Source organism: Theropithecus gelada, chromosome 1 (assembly GCF_003255815.1).
Source record: "Theropithecus gelada isolate Dixy chromosome 1, Tgel_1.0, whole genome shotgun sequence".
In the NCBI taxonomy this organism is placed as follows: Eukaryota; Metazoa; Chordata; class Mammalia; order Primates; family Cercopithecidae; genus Theropithecus; species Theropithecus gelada.
The window spans coordinates 89,666,897-89,684,246 of record NC_037668.1 but is presented as its reverse complement, the minus strand read 5'-3'; the positions used below and the strand labels follow the sequence as shown (position 1 = coordinate 89,684,246).

The 17,350-nt window shown below is 40.6% G+C and overlaps 1 protein-coding gene across 3 annotated transcripts in view; it reads right to left on the bottom strand.

Annotated features, from left to right (window-relative positions):
- Nucleotides 1–17,350, bottom strand: part of PATJ (PATJ, crumbs cell polarity complex component) — a 419,471-nt gene that overhangs the window by 264,631 nt on the left and 137,490 nt on the right. For all 3 annotated transcript variants that reach the window (XM_025398758.1, XM_025398765.1, XM_025398774.1), the window contains exon 22: nucleotides 8,381–8,552. In XM_025398758.1, the coding sequence (XP_025254543.1) occupies nucleotides 8,381–8,552 (172 nt within the window). The remainder of the gene's footprint in view (nucleotides 1–8,380; nucleotides 8,553–17,350) is intronic.

Sequence of the window (17,350 nt, the reverse complement as noted above, 5' to 3'; positions counted from 1 at the left end):
CTCACTGCAGCCTCACCAGGTGGCTGGGACCAGAGGCATGCACTACCATGCCCGGCTAATTTTTTTACTCTTTGTACATATGGGGTCTCATTATGTTGTCCAGACTGGTTTCAAACACCCGGACTCAAGCAATCCTCCTGCCTCAGCCTCCCAAAGTGTTGGGATCATGGGCATGAGCCACCACAATTCTTTAACTGGGAAAAAAACCAAAACAAAACGAAACAAAAACACCCTAAAATAGAAGGGAAACCAACCTTCAACAAATAGTATGGGCTATTTGTTTCTTAATTTTAAAACGTAAAAACTAAACATTTCCTAAACTGCTGACTCTCATATACAACTTAGGAGAAGGAGTGGGGGAAACCACTCTACCTAGAATATGAACAATTTTAGATTTCTTTGACAAAGTATGTCACAAAATGATTACTCTGTTGGAAGAAACTCAGAGCATATAACCTTTCTTCTAGGTTTTTGTATACACACATTTTATTCAGACTAGTTCATACCTAACAAGAGATGAAACTTGTGAAAGCTTATCTAGATAGTGTGAGTAGTTTCAGAAGTACAGTCACAGGAGATGAGCAATTAAACAAATTAATGTAGTCACTTTACGCTGATGAACACATGTACCTTTTAACCCAAATTAAAATTTAACTGAGCAAGTGAAATATTCTTACTGTACATATTAAGATGTAAATTTGCACAAACATATTTGAAATTTTAACAAGGAATTTCTAACCTCAAATTTTATAATTTGCACTGTGATTAAGTATGATCAATAGCTCAATCAGTTAGAAACTCAAATCTTAAAATAACAGAACTTTCCAAACCTACAGAACATACAACACCAAGAGTGAAACCGAACCTAAACTATGGACTCTGGGTGAAGATGATGTGTCAGTTTACCAATGTTATCAATTGTAACAAACGTTCCACCCTGGTGGGCTATACTGACAATAGGGGAGGCTATGCATGTGGGGGTAGGGGGTATACAGGATATCTCCTCTCTGCACCTTCTTCTCAATTTTGCTGTGAATCAAAAACTGCTTTAAAGAAATAAAGTCTTAAAAATGAACTGAACTTTTGCCTCTTACCTTCAACCAGAGATTTATAACCAAATTTTTCCCCAAAGGAATTAACCATCCGATTGAAACAGTGTGTTTTGTTTCAGGCCTTTCTCACAAATGCCTAAAGTTATAATTCTTTACAGATTTGGGGGGGTGGGTGGAGATAGAGTACCCCGTGAGCAAACAAGTGGATATTAATGGTAAGACTTCTTCACGATATACAAACTCTTTGCAAATAAAATGTTCATCATACAAAATCTGAGGACTCCAGACAGCCAAGGTGACCTTTCCTCTTCAGTAGTACTTATTTTCACAAAAAATTTCTACATACTAAGCAATATGAAGGTCAAGTAAACTCAGCACCCAAAAAGGATGGAAGCAGGGAGAGCTCCAATTGTGACTAAGTAATCTCACGATTTCTTTTTCCTCTTTAAATACACATTCTATATGGCAATATTCTATGATATACCACAGGGAATATGAGCAACTGGAACCAGAAAGAATGGGCACTACTGTTTTCTAAACTAGTAGGGTTATTTGTACAGATGTTCCACAATGATTTCGAAGTTGCAGAGCAAATTATTACCTGACACTAGTATATAAAGAATTAGGCATTCCCTTACATTAACATTCACACATTGTCCTGAGTAAAAAAGGTAGACACAAAAAAAGTACTTACTGTATGACTACATGTACATGTGTTCTAGAATAGGAAAAACTAATTTACAGTGTTAGAAATAAGATTAGTGGTTGCCTAGTGCAAGACACACTAAGGGGTAGGAGGACTTTCTGGGTGATGGAAATGTTCCTTATCTTCACTGAAGTGTATATAACACGAATGTATACATAACTTAGTAGACTGTACCTTAAAATGTGTGCGTTTTATTAATATGTAAAATTGTGTTTAAGAGTTTCCTTAAGAAACAGAAGTTCAAGTCATACAGGGTAAGTTGCTTCTAGAACATTACGTCTCTTCTGGCCTTCTGTAGAGCCTGGATTAGCAATCAAAGATCTAATTATATTTTCGAAGGTATTAGCGTAGTATTTCTATGTACCTCTTGTCCTAATTGTTCACATTCGCCTTCATCTGCAGTGTTGGCCACCACTGCAACAGCACTGTAAGAACCGGGAAGTGTCACATGCTCGAGGCCATAAACTCCCACAAACACCCCCTTTTTTCTCCCAACTCACACGCCAGAGTAGCCTTCTCTCTGAAATGCAAATATTCATTCTCTCCCTTTTCCTCCATCTCCTCCTGATGTTCTGAATTTACATGTAAGTTTTGGCAGTTTAATTCAAACGTAAACGTATTAAATATTCACCATTTACGTAGAAGGCACTAAATGCCAGGCACCGTGTTGGGAAATTAAAATATCACATTAACTCAGTTAATCTTTTCCCCAACTATGACACCCAGCCTCCTATTTCTCCTGCCACTATTCCTAACAAAGTATCTAATACCTGAAGCCGTTTCTACTCATTTGTATCCTATTACATCTACAACATGATTTTTTTTTCCATTTTAAATATGTCTTTCTTCTAAAGTTCACCATCTTCCCAGACATCAGCCTCTGACACATTGCTTTACTGTGATTTGATCCTATTACATTTTTTTTTTAAATCAACAACCTCCTTGAGTGTTTTAATAAACCCAGCAACAATGGATACTACCCTGGGTATACGTTAGGGCCCATGAGCCTATCATTGTCACTGCCACCAACATCACGGCAAATTTAATAAACCCAGCAACAATGGATACTACCCTGGGTATACGTCAGGGCCCATGAGCCTATCATTTTCACTGCCATCAACATCACGGCAAACCTGCTATTAAACATTTACTATTGGCAAGGTTGTTATATTAAGCTTGTTAAATGCATCCTTTCCCAGCTTTATTGACTTCTAGCTGAGAAATAAAATTGTATAAATGTTTTACATACACTTTAAAAAAAATAATAGGCCAGGTGCTATGGGGCTCACACCTGTAATCCCAGCACTTTGGGAGGCCAAGGTGGGAGGATTGCTTGAGGTCAGGAGTTTAGACCAGCCTGGGTAACATAGTGAGATCTTGTCTCTACAGAAAATAAAAAAATTAGCCAGTCATTGTGGCAGGTGCCTGTGATCCCAGCTACTTGGGAGGCTGAGGTGGGAGGATTGCTTGAACCTGGGAGGTCAAGGCTGCAGTGAGCTGTGATCACACCACTGCACTCCCGACTGGGTGACAAAGCAAGAACTTGTCTCAAAGAAGAAGAGAAGATGGAAAAAAAAAAAAAAAAGCAACCAGGTCTCACTGTGTGTGCCAGGCTGGAATACAGCAGTGTAATCATAGTTTGCTGTAACCTCGAACTGCTAGGCTCAAGAGATCCTCCCATCCAAGCCCCCAGAATAGTTAGAACTACAGGCATGCACCAACATACCATGCTTGTATTTTATTTTTTTGTAGCGGCAGGTTCTCACTATGTTGCCCAGGCTCGTCTTGAACTCCTAGCCTCAAGCGATTCTCCCACCTCGGCCACATGAAGTGCTGGGATTACAGGCGTGAGCCACCGTGACTGGCCTGTATTAATACTTACTCAGTCTACAGAACTACCTACTTTACAGGTGAGAAAAGAGAGACACAAAGGAAACCCTTTCAGGGTCACACAGGTATAAACAGCAGAAGAAAGATATGAACAGCACTCATAATATATCCATACCACAGACCTCCTATTGTCTGAGAAATACCCACGTCCCCACTAGGGGCACCCATAGGTCTTTAAACAGCCCAAAATAACAGAGATGAGGAAGAAAAAGACTGAAACCAGGCGAGGTCTGAAAACACGACCTCAAGTGACCTTAGGAACAAAGAAGGATACAGTAGTCCCCTCCACTCAGCTGAGGTTTTGCTTTCTGTAGTTTTGCTTTCCTTGGTATCAATTATCTGTGATCAACTACAGTAATGGCAAAAATCTTAAATGGAAAATTTCAGAAATAAACAATTCATAGGTTTTAAACTGCATGCCATTCAGAGTAGCATGAGGAAGTATCTTGCTGTCCAGCCTAGGATGTGAATCATCTCTTTGTCCAGCATATCCATACACTATAAATACTGCCTGCCCAGAAGTCACTCAGTAGCCATCTGTTATCAGATCAACTGCTGCAGTACTGATCTATTTGATTACTAGTTATTGTTGTTAATCTCTTATTGTATGTAATTTATAAATTAAACTTCATCATAGGTATGCATGTACAAAAAAGACAGCATATATAGGGTTTGGTAATGTCTGTGGTTTCAGGCACCCAGTGGGGGTCTTGGAACATATCTCTTGAGGATAAGAAGGGACTACTGTGCTCTGAACCAGAGCACCTGAATTCCTTCCACAGAATTATACCCTACTTGCCCATAGTCCCCTTTCTAGAGATCTCTACTTTCAAGGGGCACCTGAACTCTTAATACCAGTCCTGCCTCCTAAGGTAAGGAGAAGTTAGTGCAAAAGTGCAGTGTAGATAAAACATCACAACCATTTGATACTTACCCTTGGGGCACTCACGCACATGGATGCATGTGCAGGCACATAGACACACAACTCTGCTGGGTCGTACACAAAAATTAATGCAAGGAAGGAACTGCAAAATACCATTTAGCACTTCATGACACCCTGATTATCTGAAAGACTATCATCTAAAATAACCTATGCATTACTCAGGCAGGCTCCTAAGTGGCAATAAATATTCACCTATGAACCTAACTCCATGGGGCATACCTTAAAGATTAAAAAAAGGAATATGATTTCCAGGAACTCTTCTGGAACCTGCTGGGATTTAAATATACCCTAAATCTCCAATAACAAGCTTAAAAAACAACTTTCAAGTGCAAGACTAATCTCCTAAGACAAGGTTAGGTTGGAGTCCTTCAATGCCCATGCCTGCATAAGAAATCGGCTTGTCAAATACTCACTTTAAAAGAAAAAGCAATGGGATAAGAACAAAGCATATCTTCCCTCTCGGAAGCTGGGGTCAAATTTAGTAAGAACAACTGATGCTCCACTTCCTCTTCTGTCCACGGAAGGAGGGGTGGACTTAGAAGTTTGTTTAGATCTTTTCTGATTCTTCACATTCTACAGTTATAGTTCTACAGTTTAGAAAAGCAGTCTCACTTCTGCATTCTTCTGCCAGATTCAACTATTCACACTAAGCAAAAGAGAAATTTAAAAAACAATGGTGTCTCATGGAAAAATAATCTGAACAATTTGGGAGGTCAAGGCAGGCAGATTGCTTAAGCCCAGGAGTTTCAGACCAGCCTGGCCAACATGACGAAACACCATCTCTACAAAAAAAAAAAAAAAAAAAAAAGTACAAACATTAGCCTTGCTTGGTGGCACATGCCTGTAGTCCCAGCTACTCAGGAGGCTGAGGTGGGAGGATGGTGTGAACCTGGGAAGCAGAGGTTGCAGTGAGCTGAGATGGCGCCACTACACTCCAGCCTGGGCAACAGAGTAAGACCCTGTCTCAAAAATAAAAAGAAGAAAAAAATTTTGACTATATAAAAAGCCATAAAATATGTTTCTAACTTTTCCACTTCCAGGCATCTGTCCTAAGGAAACAAATCCATTGCTTATTTATCACTGTGTGTTCCTCCAGAGGCTGCACCGGATATCACATTAGGAAACCAGACCCGGCAGCACTCTCCCTCTGCACACCGACCTGGCATTTGCAGAGTACAAAAGCTGTTGGCCTTTCTGTATCACTTCCTTCCACTCAGATATGGGCTATGCAGAAGCACAGAGAACAACTTTTATGAAGTTTCTACCTAAAACTTTGGGTAAAATTTCAGGTTGCTGAACAGAGAGATGCACATCATCTAAATGTAAGATATCTCCCATGTCAACACAAAAATCACAGTTGGATTAAGGTTTTAATAAAAACATTTAAAGCCAATTAAGCTCACCCTATCTCTCATCCCTGTTACGCTTTGCTGAAAGCTCCAACTCCTTTGTGCACTTCTTATCTCCCTACTCACAATGCCACACCTTTCTAGGTTTTCCTTCAAATGTGCTTCCTTTGTCACGCCGCACCCCAAGACCTGCCATGTACATCATCCATCACGCTGCACGGAATCTGCTAGAATTGTAAACAAACTATCCATGCCCTGACCTCTTCACTGAACGTTCTCTGAACCTCCTCTTCAACAGCTCTGGTTCTCTGCCAAGTATACCACACTCAAGTGGGTGAAGCTCATTCTCTCACTCCCGGGGGCGTTGGAAAAAGAGGGTAAACATTTTTCAGAACTCCCTACCACTAGGTGGTTACTCCCCTATCACTCTTTCAAAAGCTAATCTCTGCTCCAACACCTCTCCTTTTAATGCCCACTTTATTAGCACTTCATCACTCTTAGTAGTAAATAATCTTCTCCCTAAGTGAGAGAAACAAACAAACATCATCATTGGATGAGAATCTCTTTCGATTCCTGCTCCCAAGCTATAAAAAGTACCTACAACCAGACCTTCTTTTCCTTCCTGGCACCTATCTCAGTGGACCAGGTGAGCTTCCTCCTACCAAACTATCCAAGGTGATTCCAAGTGTGCAATGTCCTCTTCTCCCTCTACCATCTCCACAGACTATATTTAATCACCCCCTTTATGGCATCTGCATATTCCACAAGCAAAGAAAATTCTCTTCAGTTTCATGTAATATGAATGTAGTAATATATAATATAAATGTCGTATGTCTTATATATATTATATATATATATTTTCCCCTTTGCCTTGATCCATTAATACTGTCTAGTTATCTAAGTAACATGCATTCTTTTTTTTTTTTTTTTTTTTTGAGACAGGGTCTCGCTATGTCACCCAGGCTGGAGTGCAGTGGCACAATTATAGCTCACTGCCGCCCGCCTCAACCTTCCAGCCTTAAATGATTCTCCCACCTCAGCCTCCCTAGTAGCTGGGACTACAGGTGCATGCTATCACAATAGGCTAATTTTTTTTTTTTTTTTTTTTGAGACGAGATCTTGCTCTGTCGCCCAGACTGGAGAGCAATGGCACAATCTCAGCTCACTGCAACCTCCACCTCCCAGGTTCAAGTGATTCTCCTGCCTCAGCCACCAGAGTAGTTGGGGTTACACGCACACACTACCATGCCCAGCTAATTTTTGTAATTTTAGTAGAGACAAGGTTTCCATGTTGGCCAGGCTAGTCTCGAACTCCTGACCTCAGGTGATCCACCCACCTTGGCCTCCCAAAGTGCTGGGATTACAGGCATGAGCCACCAAGCCCAACCCATGACCAGGATTTTCAAAACACTACTCAGCTCTTTCTGTGTCCAATTTTTAACCTTGTGTTCAATTCTCAACACACTACTCTCTGAATTCACTTTACTAACAATGCTCAATGCTTACCAACGGCATCCATATGGCCAAGCCCCAGGAAAACTTCTCTGTCTTATCTACATTAACCTTACTAACATGTGAACATAGTTTGTGAACACCCTTTTGTTACAATATTCTCTTCCTTTGCTTTCTAAGTCACTGTCTAGTTGACTAATTTTCTCCTACCTTTTGTTCATTCCAGCTCACCCCTTTCTTCCTCTGTTCATGCCTTAAGTATTGCTATCTTCCCGGACTCCAATCTTGACCCCATGCTTGCCTTATTGTTTAAGCTTCGTGTTGATGACCATTCAAATCCAAGAGTTTCACCTGCGCTTAATCTTGCTCTCAATTACCCATGTCCAGACAGACCTCAACATTAATTCCCAGACCCACATATCTAATTGATTCCATTTAGCTTTGTTGTTCTATGGCTACTTTAACCCTCAACATGTTCCAAGCTGAACTCATCATTTTCCCTTCCAACCCATTCATGTTCCTATAATATTATATTGAAGCACTAAATTCTCATATCTAGTTTTCTAGTCCAAAAACACAAGTCATCCTCAACTACCCCTTCTTACACTCAACATGTAATGAGTCAAGGGATTCCCGTAGATTTCCTCACTCTTAAATTGGTCTTCTTTTAATTTGTCCTCAAGTGCATTTGCTTGAGTTGTTAAAATAAACTCTGAATTAACCTCCCACTCTCTAAGCAAATACTCTATGTAATCCATTTTGTGCACAACTGCAAGATACAAAATTGTACATATGGCAAAATTTTAAGTATATGAAATTTTCACGGTAATTTTCAAATATAGTGGATTTTATTCATAATATTTTTCTGTATTTTCCAAATGTTCTACCAAAATCGTGCATTGTTTTAAGAAAAAAAAAAAAAAAAAAAAAAAAAAACAAGAAAAACCACTATTTTATAATGTGAAAACAAAGAGAAATGATATCATACCATGTATCAGTGGCATATCTAGAAGACAACATTCCTGTGTATGCTGAGGCCTTGGAAATAACTTGCGTCGCTTGGTGTTGATATAAAGGCAAATCTTCTTGCTCCCTACTTTGAGCCACACCAGGAAGGTCAATGAGCAAGCTAGGACCTTGGGCATCATCCAGGATCATGCCTGAAGAGCAAATCCAGATAACAGTGAACACAAAAGGCATTCATTCTCCTTCAGTCATTCAGCAACTAGGTATGGGCACCTACTATGGGAGGGGACTCTTCCAGGTAGGAGACTGAAAATATTAAAGTAAATAAATAAAGGCTTTAATATATCCAATGATGATAAGCACAATGGTGAAAAATAAAGGAGGAAGGAATATAGGAATTGTTCAACAGAAGAAGTTACAATTTTTAGTGGCCTCACTGAAAAAATGACATTTATGCAATATTAATATTACTAAAAAATCTAATCTTACTATAGATTTTCTCTTATCAACCTAAGCTTTCACAATAAGAACTCTGACATTTCACTGATTAAAAAAAAAAAAAAAAATTCCACAGGATAACAAACCAAATAAAATCACTTCTATTTTTAAAAGGGCTTTGTTTATACATTTCAGAATTCTTCTACACTAGTTTTCTCTTTAGAGACGGAGTCTCGCTCTATTGCCCAGCCTGGAGTGCAGCGGCGCATTCTTGGCTCACTGCAACCTCCGCGTCTGGATTCATGCAATTCTCCCTGCCCCAGCCTCCTGCATAGCTGGGACTATAGGTGTGGTGTTGCATGCAAAAATACAATAATGTTTGTATTTTTAGTAGAGACAGGGTTTCGTCACGTTGGCCAGGCTGGTCTTGAACTCCTGACCTCAGGTGATCCGCCCACCTCAGCCTCCCAAAGTGCTGAGATTACAGGCATGAGCCACCACGCCTGGCCTATACTTGTTCATTTAATTCTCACAACCAACTATGAGTTAGAAAAAAAAGACACTATCAACCATATTTTATAGACAGGAAAACTGAGGTTAAGAAAATTTGCCAATTTTTTACCAGTAGGTAAAGGGTACAGATTGCCATAATTTATTTAAATGTTTACAACAAACTTCCTAACAATTAATTTTGATTTCTACTTAGAAAGGTTCACATAATAAGCTTGAGAAGTATGGTGGGGATTTTTGGACTTTATTTCTTTTTTTTTTTTTTTTTTTTTTTTTGAGACGGAGTCTCGCTCTGTCGCCCGGGCTGGAGTGCAGTGGCCGGATCTCAGCTCACTGCAAGCTCCGCCTCCCGGGTTCACGCCATTCTCCGGCCTCAGCCTCCTGAGTAGCTGGGACTACAGACGCCCGCCACCTCGCCCGGCTAGTTTTTTGTATTTCTTAATAGAGACGGGGTTTCACCATGTTAGCCAGGATGGTCTCGATCTCCTGACCTCGTGATCCGCCCGTCTCGGCCTCCCAAAGTGCTGGGATTACAGGCTTGAGCCACCGCGCCCGGCCTTTGGACTTTATTTCTTATGTTCTTCCCTAGTTGTTGGTAGCATATTATATAATTATCATGTTAATTTAAGAAATTAAAAGCTAGTATTTTCTCCTTACATTTGCCCAAATAAAGAAAGCTCCTTTAGTCTCACCACAATAGATCAAATGTTGATACATGTATATATAGTAGGCACAGTATAACTATCATATATAGATGTGTGTGTGGGTATGTCCACATATATTGTCTATACACATCCTCACACACACACTATAAAAAGATAATGCATAAGGTATAATATATAGGATTCAACACCATGGTTATCTATGGAGAGGAAGTTAAGCTGTGTTATAATGGTTTATTATTTAAAAACAGAATATTGGCCAGGTGCAGGTGCTCATGCCTATAAACTCAGCATTCTGGGAGACAGAGGCAGGTGGACTCCTTGAGCCCAAGAATTCAAGACCAGCTTGGGCAACATGCGAAACTCCAGGAGCCAGGCTTGGTGGAGCATGCCTGTAATCTCAGCTACTCGAGAGGCTGAGGCAGGAGGATCACTAGAGTCCGAGAGGATGATCACAGCGAGGAACGATGTCGCCACTGTACTCTAGCCTGGGCAACAGAGTGAGACCTTGTTTCAAAAACAAAAACAAAAGGAAAAAGAAACCCAGAAGATCTGGGGTTGAGGGAGAAAGCTGAGATGACACAGTTACGAGGGTAGACAGGTAGTGTTTCACACAAACTGGAAAAGTTTGGAAGATTATAAACCAAATTGCGATTACCTCCACAGACAATTTTTTATTTCTACTTTTTGTTTATCTGCATTATCTTATTTATCCTCCAGGAACACACTTAATTGTTTTTTGTCACCAAGCATATAACCTCCTCAAAACTTTGCATTTTTTGTTCTCTCAGCCATATCCCAAATGTTTTCACACAGGGCTGGCTTACTTTACTCACGTGTCAGTCAACTGTTACTAAAACAGCCGGACCACTCCATATAAAAGAGGCCTCCTCCTCAAACATTCCCTATTTCTTTTTACTGCTTTATTTTCCTTCATGAACCCTATAATATTATACATTAATCTGTTATTGTCTACCCCCACCAGAACGTGGGCTCCACGAGGGCCGACTTTATTTTGCTCACGGCTCCACTCTCATGACCCAGAGTAGCACTCCTATACAGAAAGCACCTAGCAAATATTTCTCAACACGTAAATACAGTACTTGCTTAATAAGCCAACAATGAGTTTTTAAGTTTAAAAAATAATGAGTATACTGTTTTCCAAAGTAGAAAAACAAAGAAATCTACAGCTTATGTTATGATTAGAATGGAAGTCCCATCTATTGTACATCCCGTGGTCCATTCTACAGAACAAGTATATCTTTGATCATCTCGTAAAGGAGCTTTGAGACTTCTGATTAAACACCCTCAGTGATTTGGGAATGCCATTTATTGAAATGATATAAATGGGGAGCCTAAAATAATTGTGCTTAATCAGACAAGGTAAATGGAGCGCCTAAAGATCAGGCTGGGTGCGGTAGCTCACACCTGTAATCCCAGCACTTTGGGAGGCCGAGGTGGGTGGATCACCTGAGGTCAGGAGTTCAAGACCAGCCTGGACAACATGGCGAAACCTCGTCTCTACTAAAAATACAAAAATTAGCCAGGCGTGGTGGCACACACCTGTAATCCCAGCTACTCGGGAGGATGAGGCAGGAGAATTGCTTGAACCCAAGAGGCGGAGGTTGCAGTGAGCCAAGATTGCACCACTGCACTCCAGCCTGGGCAACCAAGTGAGACCTTGTTTGAGCTTTAAGTCATATTTTAATCACATAATGTGTGATATTTTAAAATGTTTTTTCTTCCAAGAACATAGTGTTCAAAGAAATACATTGCATGAAAAACTGTTTTGGCCAGCACGGTGGCTCATGCCTGTAATCCCAACACTGGGAGGCCAAGGCAGGTGGATCGCTTGAGGTCAGGAGTTCAAGACCAGTCTGGCCAACATGACAAAACCCTGTCTCTACTAAAAATACAAAAATCAGCTGGGTGTGGTGGCACACACCTGTAATCTCAGCTACTCAGGTGGCTGAGGCATGAGAATCTCTTGAACCTGGGAGGCGGATGTTGCATTGAGCCAAGATCACGCCACTGCACTTCCAGCCTGAGCGACAAAGCGAGACTCTATTTCAAAAAAAAAAAAAATGTTTTAACTGTGGTTCATGGATCCTGTGAAGCTGCCCCCATAGGCCCCAGCATAAGGCTTCTGAGCAGACAGGCCAAATTCAAGGTCCTCCCCGGCACACAAGGTCCCCACAGCTGGACTCTTCTGAATGTCTCCGCTGCCTGCCTTATGTATTCTTCACTCTGCACTGAGCTGTGTATGCTAAACTCTTCCAAACATGATGCTTTTCTCTGTCTGTAATTCTAGAAAATAGAGAACAACAAATAGTGCCTTAGGTTTTCCAATGCATGGCACAGTACGTTGTAGATAGATTTTATTTTATTTTATTTTACTTTATTTTATTTTATTTTATTTTATTTTCAAGACAAGGTCTCGCTTGGTCGCCCAGGCTGGAGTGCAGTGGTGCAATCTCGTCTCATTGCAACCTCCACCTCCCAGGTTCAAGTGATTCTCCTGCCTCAGCCACCTGAGCAGCTGAGATTACAGGTGTGTGCCACCATGCCTGGCTAATTTTTGTAGTTTTAGTAGAGACAGGGTTTCGTCATGTTGGCCAGACTGGTCTTGAACTCCTGACCTCAAGTGATCCACCTGCCTTGGCCTCCCAAAGTGTTGGGATTACAAGCATGAGCCACTGTGCTGGCCAAAACAGTTTTTCCTGCAATGTATTTCTTTGAACACTGTGTTCTTGGAAGGAAAAATATTTTAAAATATCATACATTATGTGATTAAAGTATGACTGAAAGCTCAAACCTGTGTAACATGATAAAATACTATTGTACTGGGTTGAGTAATAATAACCTAGCTTTTATTCAAATGGTAAGAAATCAAGTGTATGCTCTTATCAAGATTGTGGACATCTATTTTTTGGTTTGCATACCTTCTATGGATTTAAAAATATCTGGTAGAGCTTAACCTAGAAAATGTAACAAAGAAAAAAAGTTCTAATGCACCTTCTATATTTTGTTTTGTTTCCCATCAAATAAATGTGAGAAGACACAAAACCTTAAGTATTTTACTTCTTTGGCTAATGGGGTAAGAAGCTGAAGCTACAAAAATACCTTTAAGTGTATCCAACATTCTGTGGCTGTTCTTCAATCACGCATTCACAAATTCACTTAACAAATGTTTATAAAACACCCGCTACTTGCCAGGAACTATTCTAGGCATTAGAGATAGCTAAATGTACAAAACTGACAAAGTTCCTATTCCTGGGAGCTAACATTCTAGTGGAGAGAGATACAGAAAGAACACAGCACAATTTTAGCTCATGGTAAGTTCTAAGAAGGAAAATAAAGCAACAGGTAGGAACAGAAAGAAACAGGTGAGTAGCTCGTCAGGTGTGCTGGGATCACACCTGTAATCCCAGCACTTTGGGAGGCTGAGTCAGGTGGATCACTTGAGGTCAGGAGTTTGAGACCAGCCTGGCCAGCATGATGAAACCCCATCTCTACTAAAAATACAAATTAGCCAGGTGTGGTGGCGTGCGCCTGTAATCCCAGCTACTTGGGAGGCTGAGGCAGAAGAATAACTTGAACCCAGGAGGTGGAGGTTGCAGTGTGCCAAGATCATGCCACTGCACTCCAGCCTGGATGACAGAGTGAGACTCTGTATAAAAAGAAAAAGAAAAAAAAATAGATGGAGTAGTCAAAAACCTGGATGGTGATAGGGAATCAGTCCCATAAAAATCTGCAATACCATTCTAGGTAGGAGGAATAGCATGAGGAGGAGGCTTGATGAAAGAGATGGAATTTTACCAATGTTTTGATTTGCCACTACAAAAAGCACTGTTGCTTAGCAATATACCAAGCAAAAGAATGGGACCCAGAAGTAGTTGGGCTCCAAAAAAAAAAAAAAAGAAAATTCTGAAACCCTAAGTCCTGTGAGCCTTATTTGTTCTTCTCACTGTACTGGAGAACTCTGCAATGATAGAAAAACCAAATTACAAACAACGTCTCTCCCATCTTAGAAGTGGGCAGTTAGGTTTTGGGTCCAAACAGCACAGCTTCAAACTTTTCTTCTTCTTTTTAAATAGTTTATCTTATTTGATGGAGGCCTTCATTCTAGATCGTCAAGGTCACTTTGGATCTTAGCTCTGTCATCCAACATACTGACAATCCTTCCCAATTTCCTGGAATGTGTGAATTTATCCAACATGCCATCTGTGCCATTACCCCATTTCCTGAGAAAAAGAATAACCAAGGCAACCTGTGCATAGAGTCCTATGGCCTATATTAGAGACCTGTACCTATGCAGGCATAAACCCATCAATCACTCATAGGATATACCCCAGTAATTCATTATAATTTATCAGCCCATTGTTTTTATCATGTTTACAAGAATATGATGAATTGTGCATCAAATGTCTTCCTTAAGCCCGTAAGTTCAGCCGAGTGTGGTGGCTCATGCCTGTAATCCCAACACTTTGGGAGGCCGACCTGGGCGGATCACGAGGTCAGGTGTTCAAGACCAGCCTGGCCAACATGGTGAAACCCCATCTCTACTGAAAATACAAAAAAATTAGCTGGGTGTGGTAGCACATGCCTGAAATCCCAGCTACTCAGGAGGCTGAGGCAGGAGAATCACTTGAACCTGGGAGGTGGAGGTTGCGGTGCACCGAGATTGCACCACTGCACTCCAGCACAGGTGACAGAGACAGACTCCATCTCAAACAAACAAACAAACAAAAATAATTCCATAAGTTCATAGTATATTTGGGGTACCTGCCTTAGTAGAAAATCACAAATGACCTCTGACTAAGCAATACAGATACTCTTTTAAAACTTTTTTTTTTTTTTCAATAGAGATGGGGTCTCCCTATGTTGCCCAGGCTGGTCTAGAACTCCTGGGCTCAAGTGATCCTCCTGCCTTGGCCTCACAAAGTGCTAGAATTATAGGTATGAGCCACCATACCTAGCCTAAAACTTTTCCTATAGTCATCACCGAAACTCTTTCCATGCATTCATCTTGAACAAATTTTCTAGTAAACTCACTACCACTTCTGCTTTTCATTTCATCTAGAAACTTTGGAATCAGGGTCCAATCAGTTGGCAATGTTGTAGATATGGGGTGAAAATACTGTCATGCTTGGTGGGATTAAAGGAAGTCTCAGTTACCTTTCCCCAATCTCCATACTCCCCTTTGCTCCCATCCACTAGGGCGTCCATTCCCACACAACAATCAAAGCACTGCCCCACTGTTCCAGCTTTGCTGATGTCTGCCTCTCCCCTATTGAGGAGGAAGGACCAGGACAGGACTGGTGCTCAGGCAGGAATGGCCTAAAACCAGAGTTTTCAGAACAGAAAACTGGTTCTATTTACAGAGCTATGTCCCATCCAGCTACACTGGAAAAAGCAGTCTATTAAACTACACCACTAAGTTGCATAGACTGGTGCAGTTTAAAACTTCATGAATTGCTCCACACAAAGGCTACCTGTGCCCTCTGCCCCACTGCCTCCTCCATGTACCCTGTTGGTACACAGGCACACATTTCTCACTTGTCACAGCACTTCACACAGTTACACTTTACAGAGCTGTCCACCAAGTGCACAAAGAAACCCAGGAGCCCATGAAAAAGACTGAGTCCTGTAGGGCCTCTGTAGTTGTCAGGTAATGGTCATAACAGGGGTACAGAGGTTAGAAAAACAGGGACATTTTAAAAAAATAAATGCTCTAGGACTTAAATTGTATTAATCCATTCTCACACTGCCATCTGCCAAAAAGAACTACCAGAGACTGGGTAATTTATAAAGAAAACATGTTTAATCGACTCACAGTTCCAGAGGCTGTACAGAAGGCATGGCTAGGAAGGCCTCAGGAAACTTACAATCATAGCAGAGGGGTGAAGGGGAAGCATGTCTTCACATGGCAGTAGCAGAGAGAGAGCGTGCGCAAAGGAGGAAGTGCCACACACTTTTAAACCATCAGATCTCTTGAAAATTAACTCACTATCATGAGAACAGATGGGGGAAATCTGCCCTCATGATACTATCACCTCCCACCAAGTCCCTTCCCCAATGTTGCGAATCACAATTCAACATGAGATTTGGGTGGGGACACAGAGCCAAACCATATCAGAAGTTAATGCCTATAGGAGAGGAATGGTGGAAATTTTCTAAAGGTCTACATTTCGTGAGACGCAAGAATGGAATAACAAAATAAAGGCAAGGAGAATCCAAAGTAGAGATCGGGTTACTATACAACTTAGCAACTGGAAAAAAAAAAAAAGAAAAGGAGTGAGCTGATATGCTGTTGAATAACCACGTGAGCAGTACATCATTTTCTCATTCAACAAATATTTCTTGAGCACCTACTATGTGAACATAATCAGATACAGTCCTTATTCCCCTGAAGCTTAGTGTGTAGTAAGAGACAGGCCTGCAAGTAAGCATGTGCACTGAGTCTTGACAATAACACAGAATCACCTTGGACTTGCAAAGGGCATAACCCAGTCTTTGAGCAGTCAAAGACTGGGAAACAGAACTACCTTCTGTCTGAAATCTTCCAAAATCTTGTAACACTAAGTATATTACTCAATGCAATAATGTCAATAATGACATTATTAATTATCCAAATTTAAATATTTAGTTTCATAACCCATGAAGAGTATATGCTTTTTAAAGATATATAATTTTGGATTAACCAAAAGGTCAAGAATATCCCTTTACACAGAGGTTCTCAACAATTATTTCTAAATTCACTGTTCTGTAGATAAATCTAAGATTGCCTCTTATTCTACTGCTCCTCCACCCAACACCAGCCCACATAGCTAGTCTATTTCTTTTGATCTTGACAGTATAAACCAGTGGTTTATACAGTATACATTTGGCAACATCTGGAGACATTTTCATTTTCATCATGACTGGGAGAGGGTGTGCCACTGGCATCTAGGGTTAGAGGACAGGGACGCTGCTAAGCATCCTACAATGCACAGGGTACCCCACCCTCACCGAAAGACTCATCTGGTCCAAAATGGTGCTAGTTTGCTTTAGTATTAATAGTAATGAAACAGATATGTTCTATTTATTCATTTACTGAAACATATGTGCTATAAATCTTCTCCAACTATTTAATAGAGAACTGCAAGAAATGTGGTAAATTTTAGAAAGCAATATACCTGGAGAGTTTTATTCTGGTAAGTCCCATTTTTCTCCTAGTCATGATCTCGAAAACTTGGATAGATTCATCTAATCTTAGATATTTAAAATTAAGTATTCATACTCTGTCTTCTTTTTTTTTCCGTGCTCTGTTTTGACCCACAGGAAACTGTATGTTATCATCTCAGAGATGCCTGCAATTTTTACCCTTAAGTATTCAATTT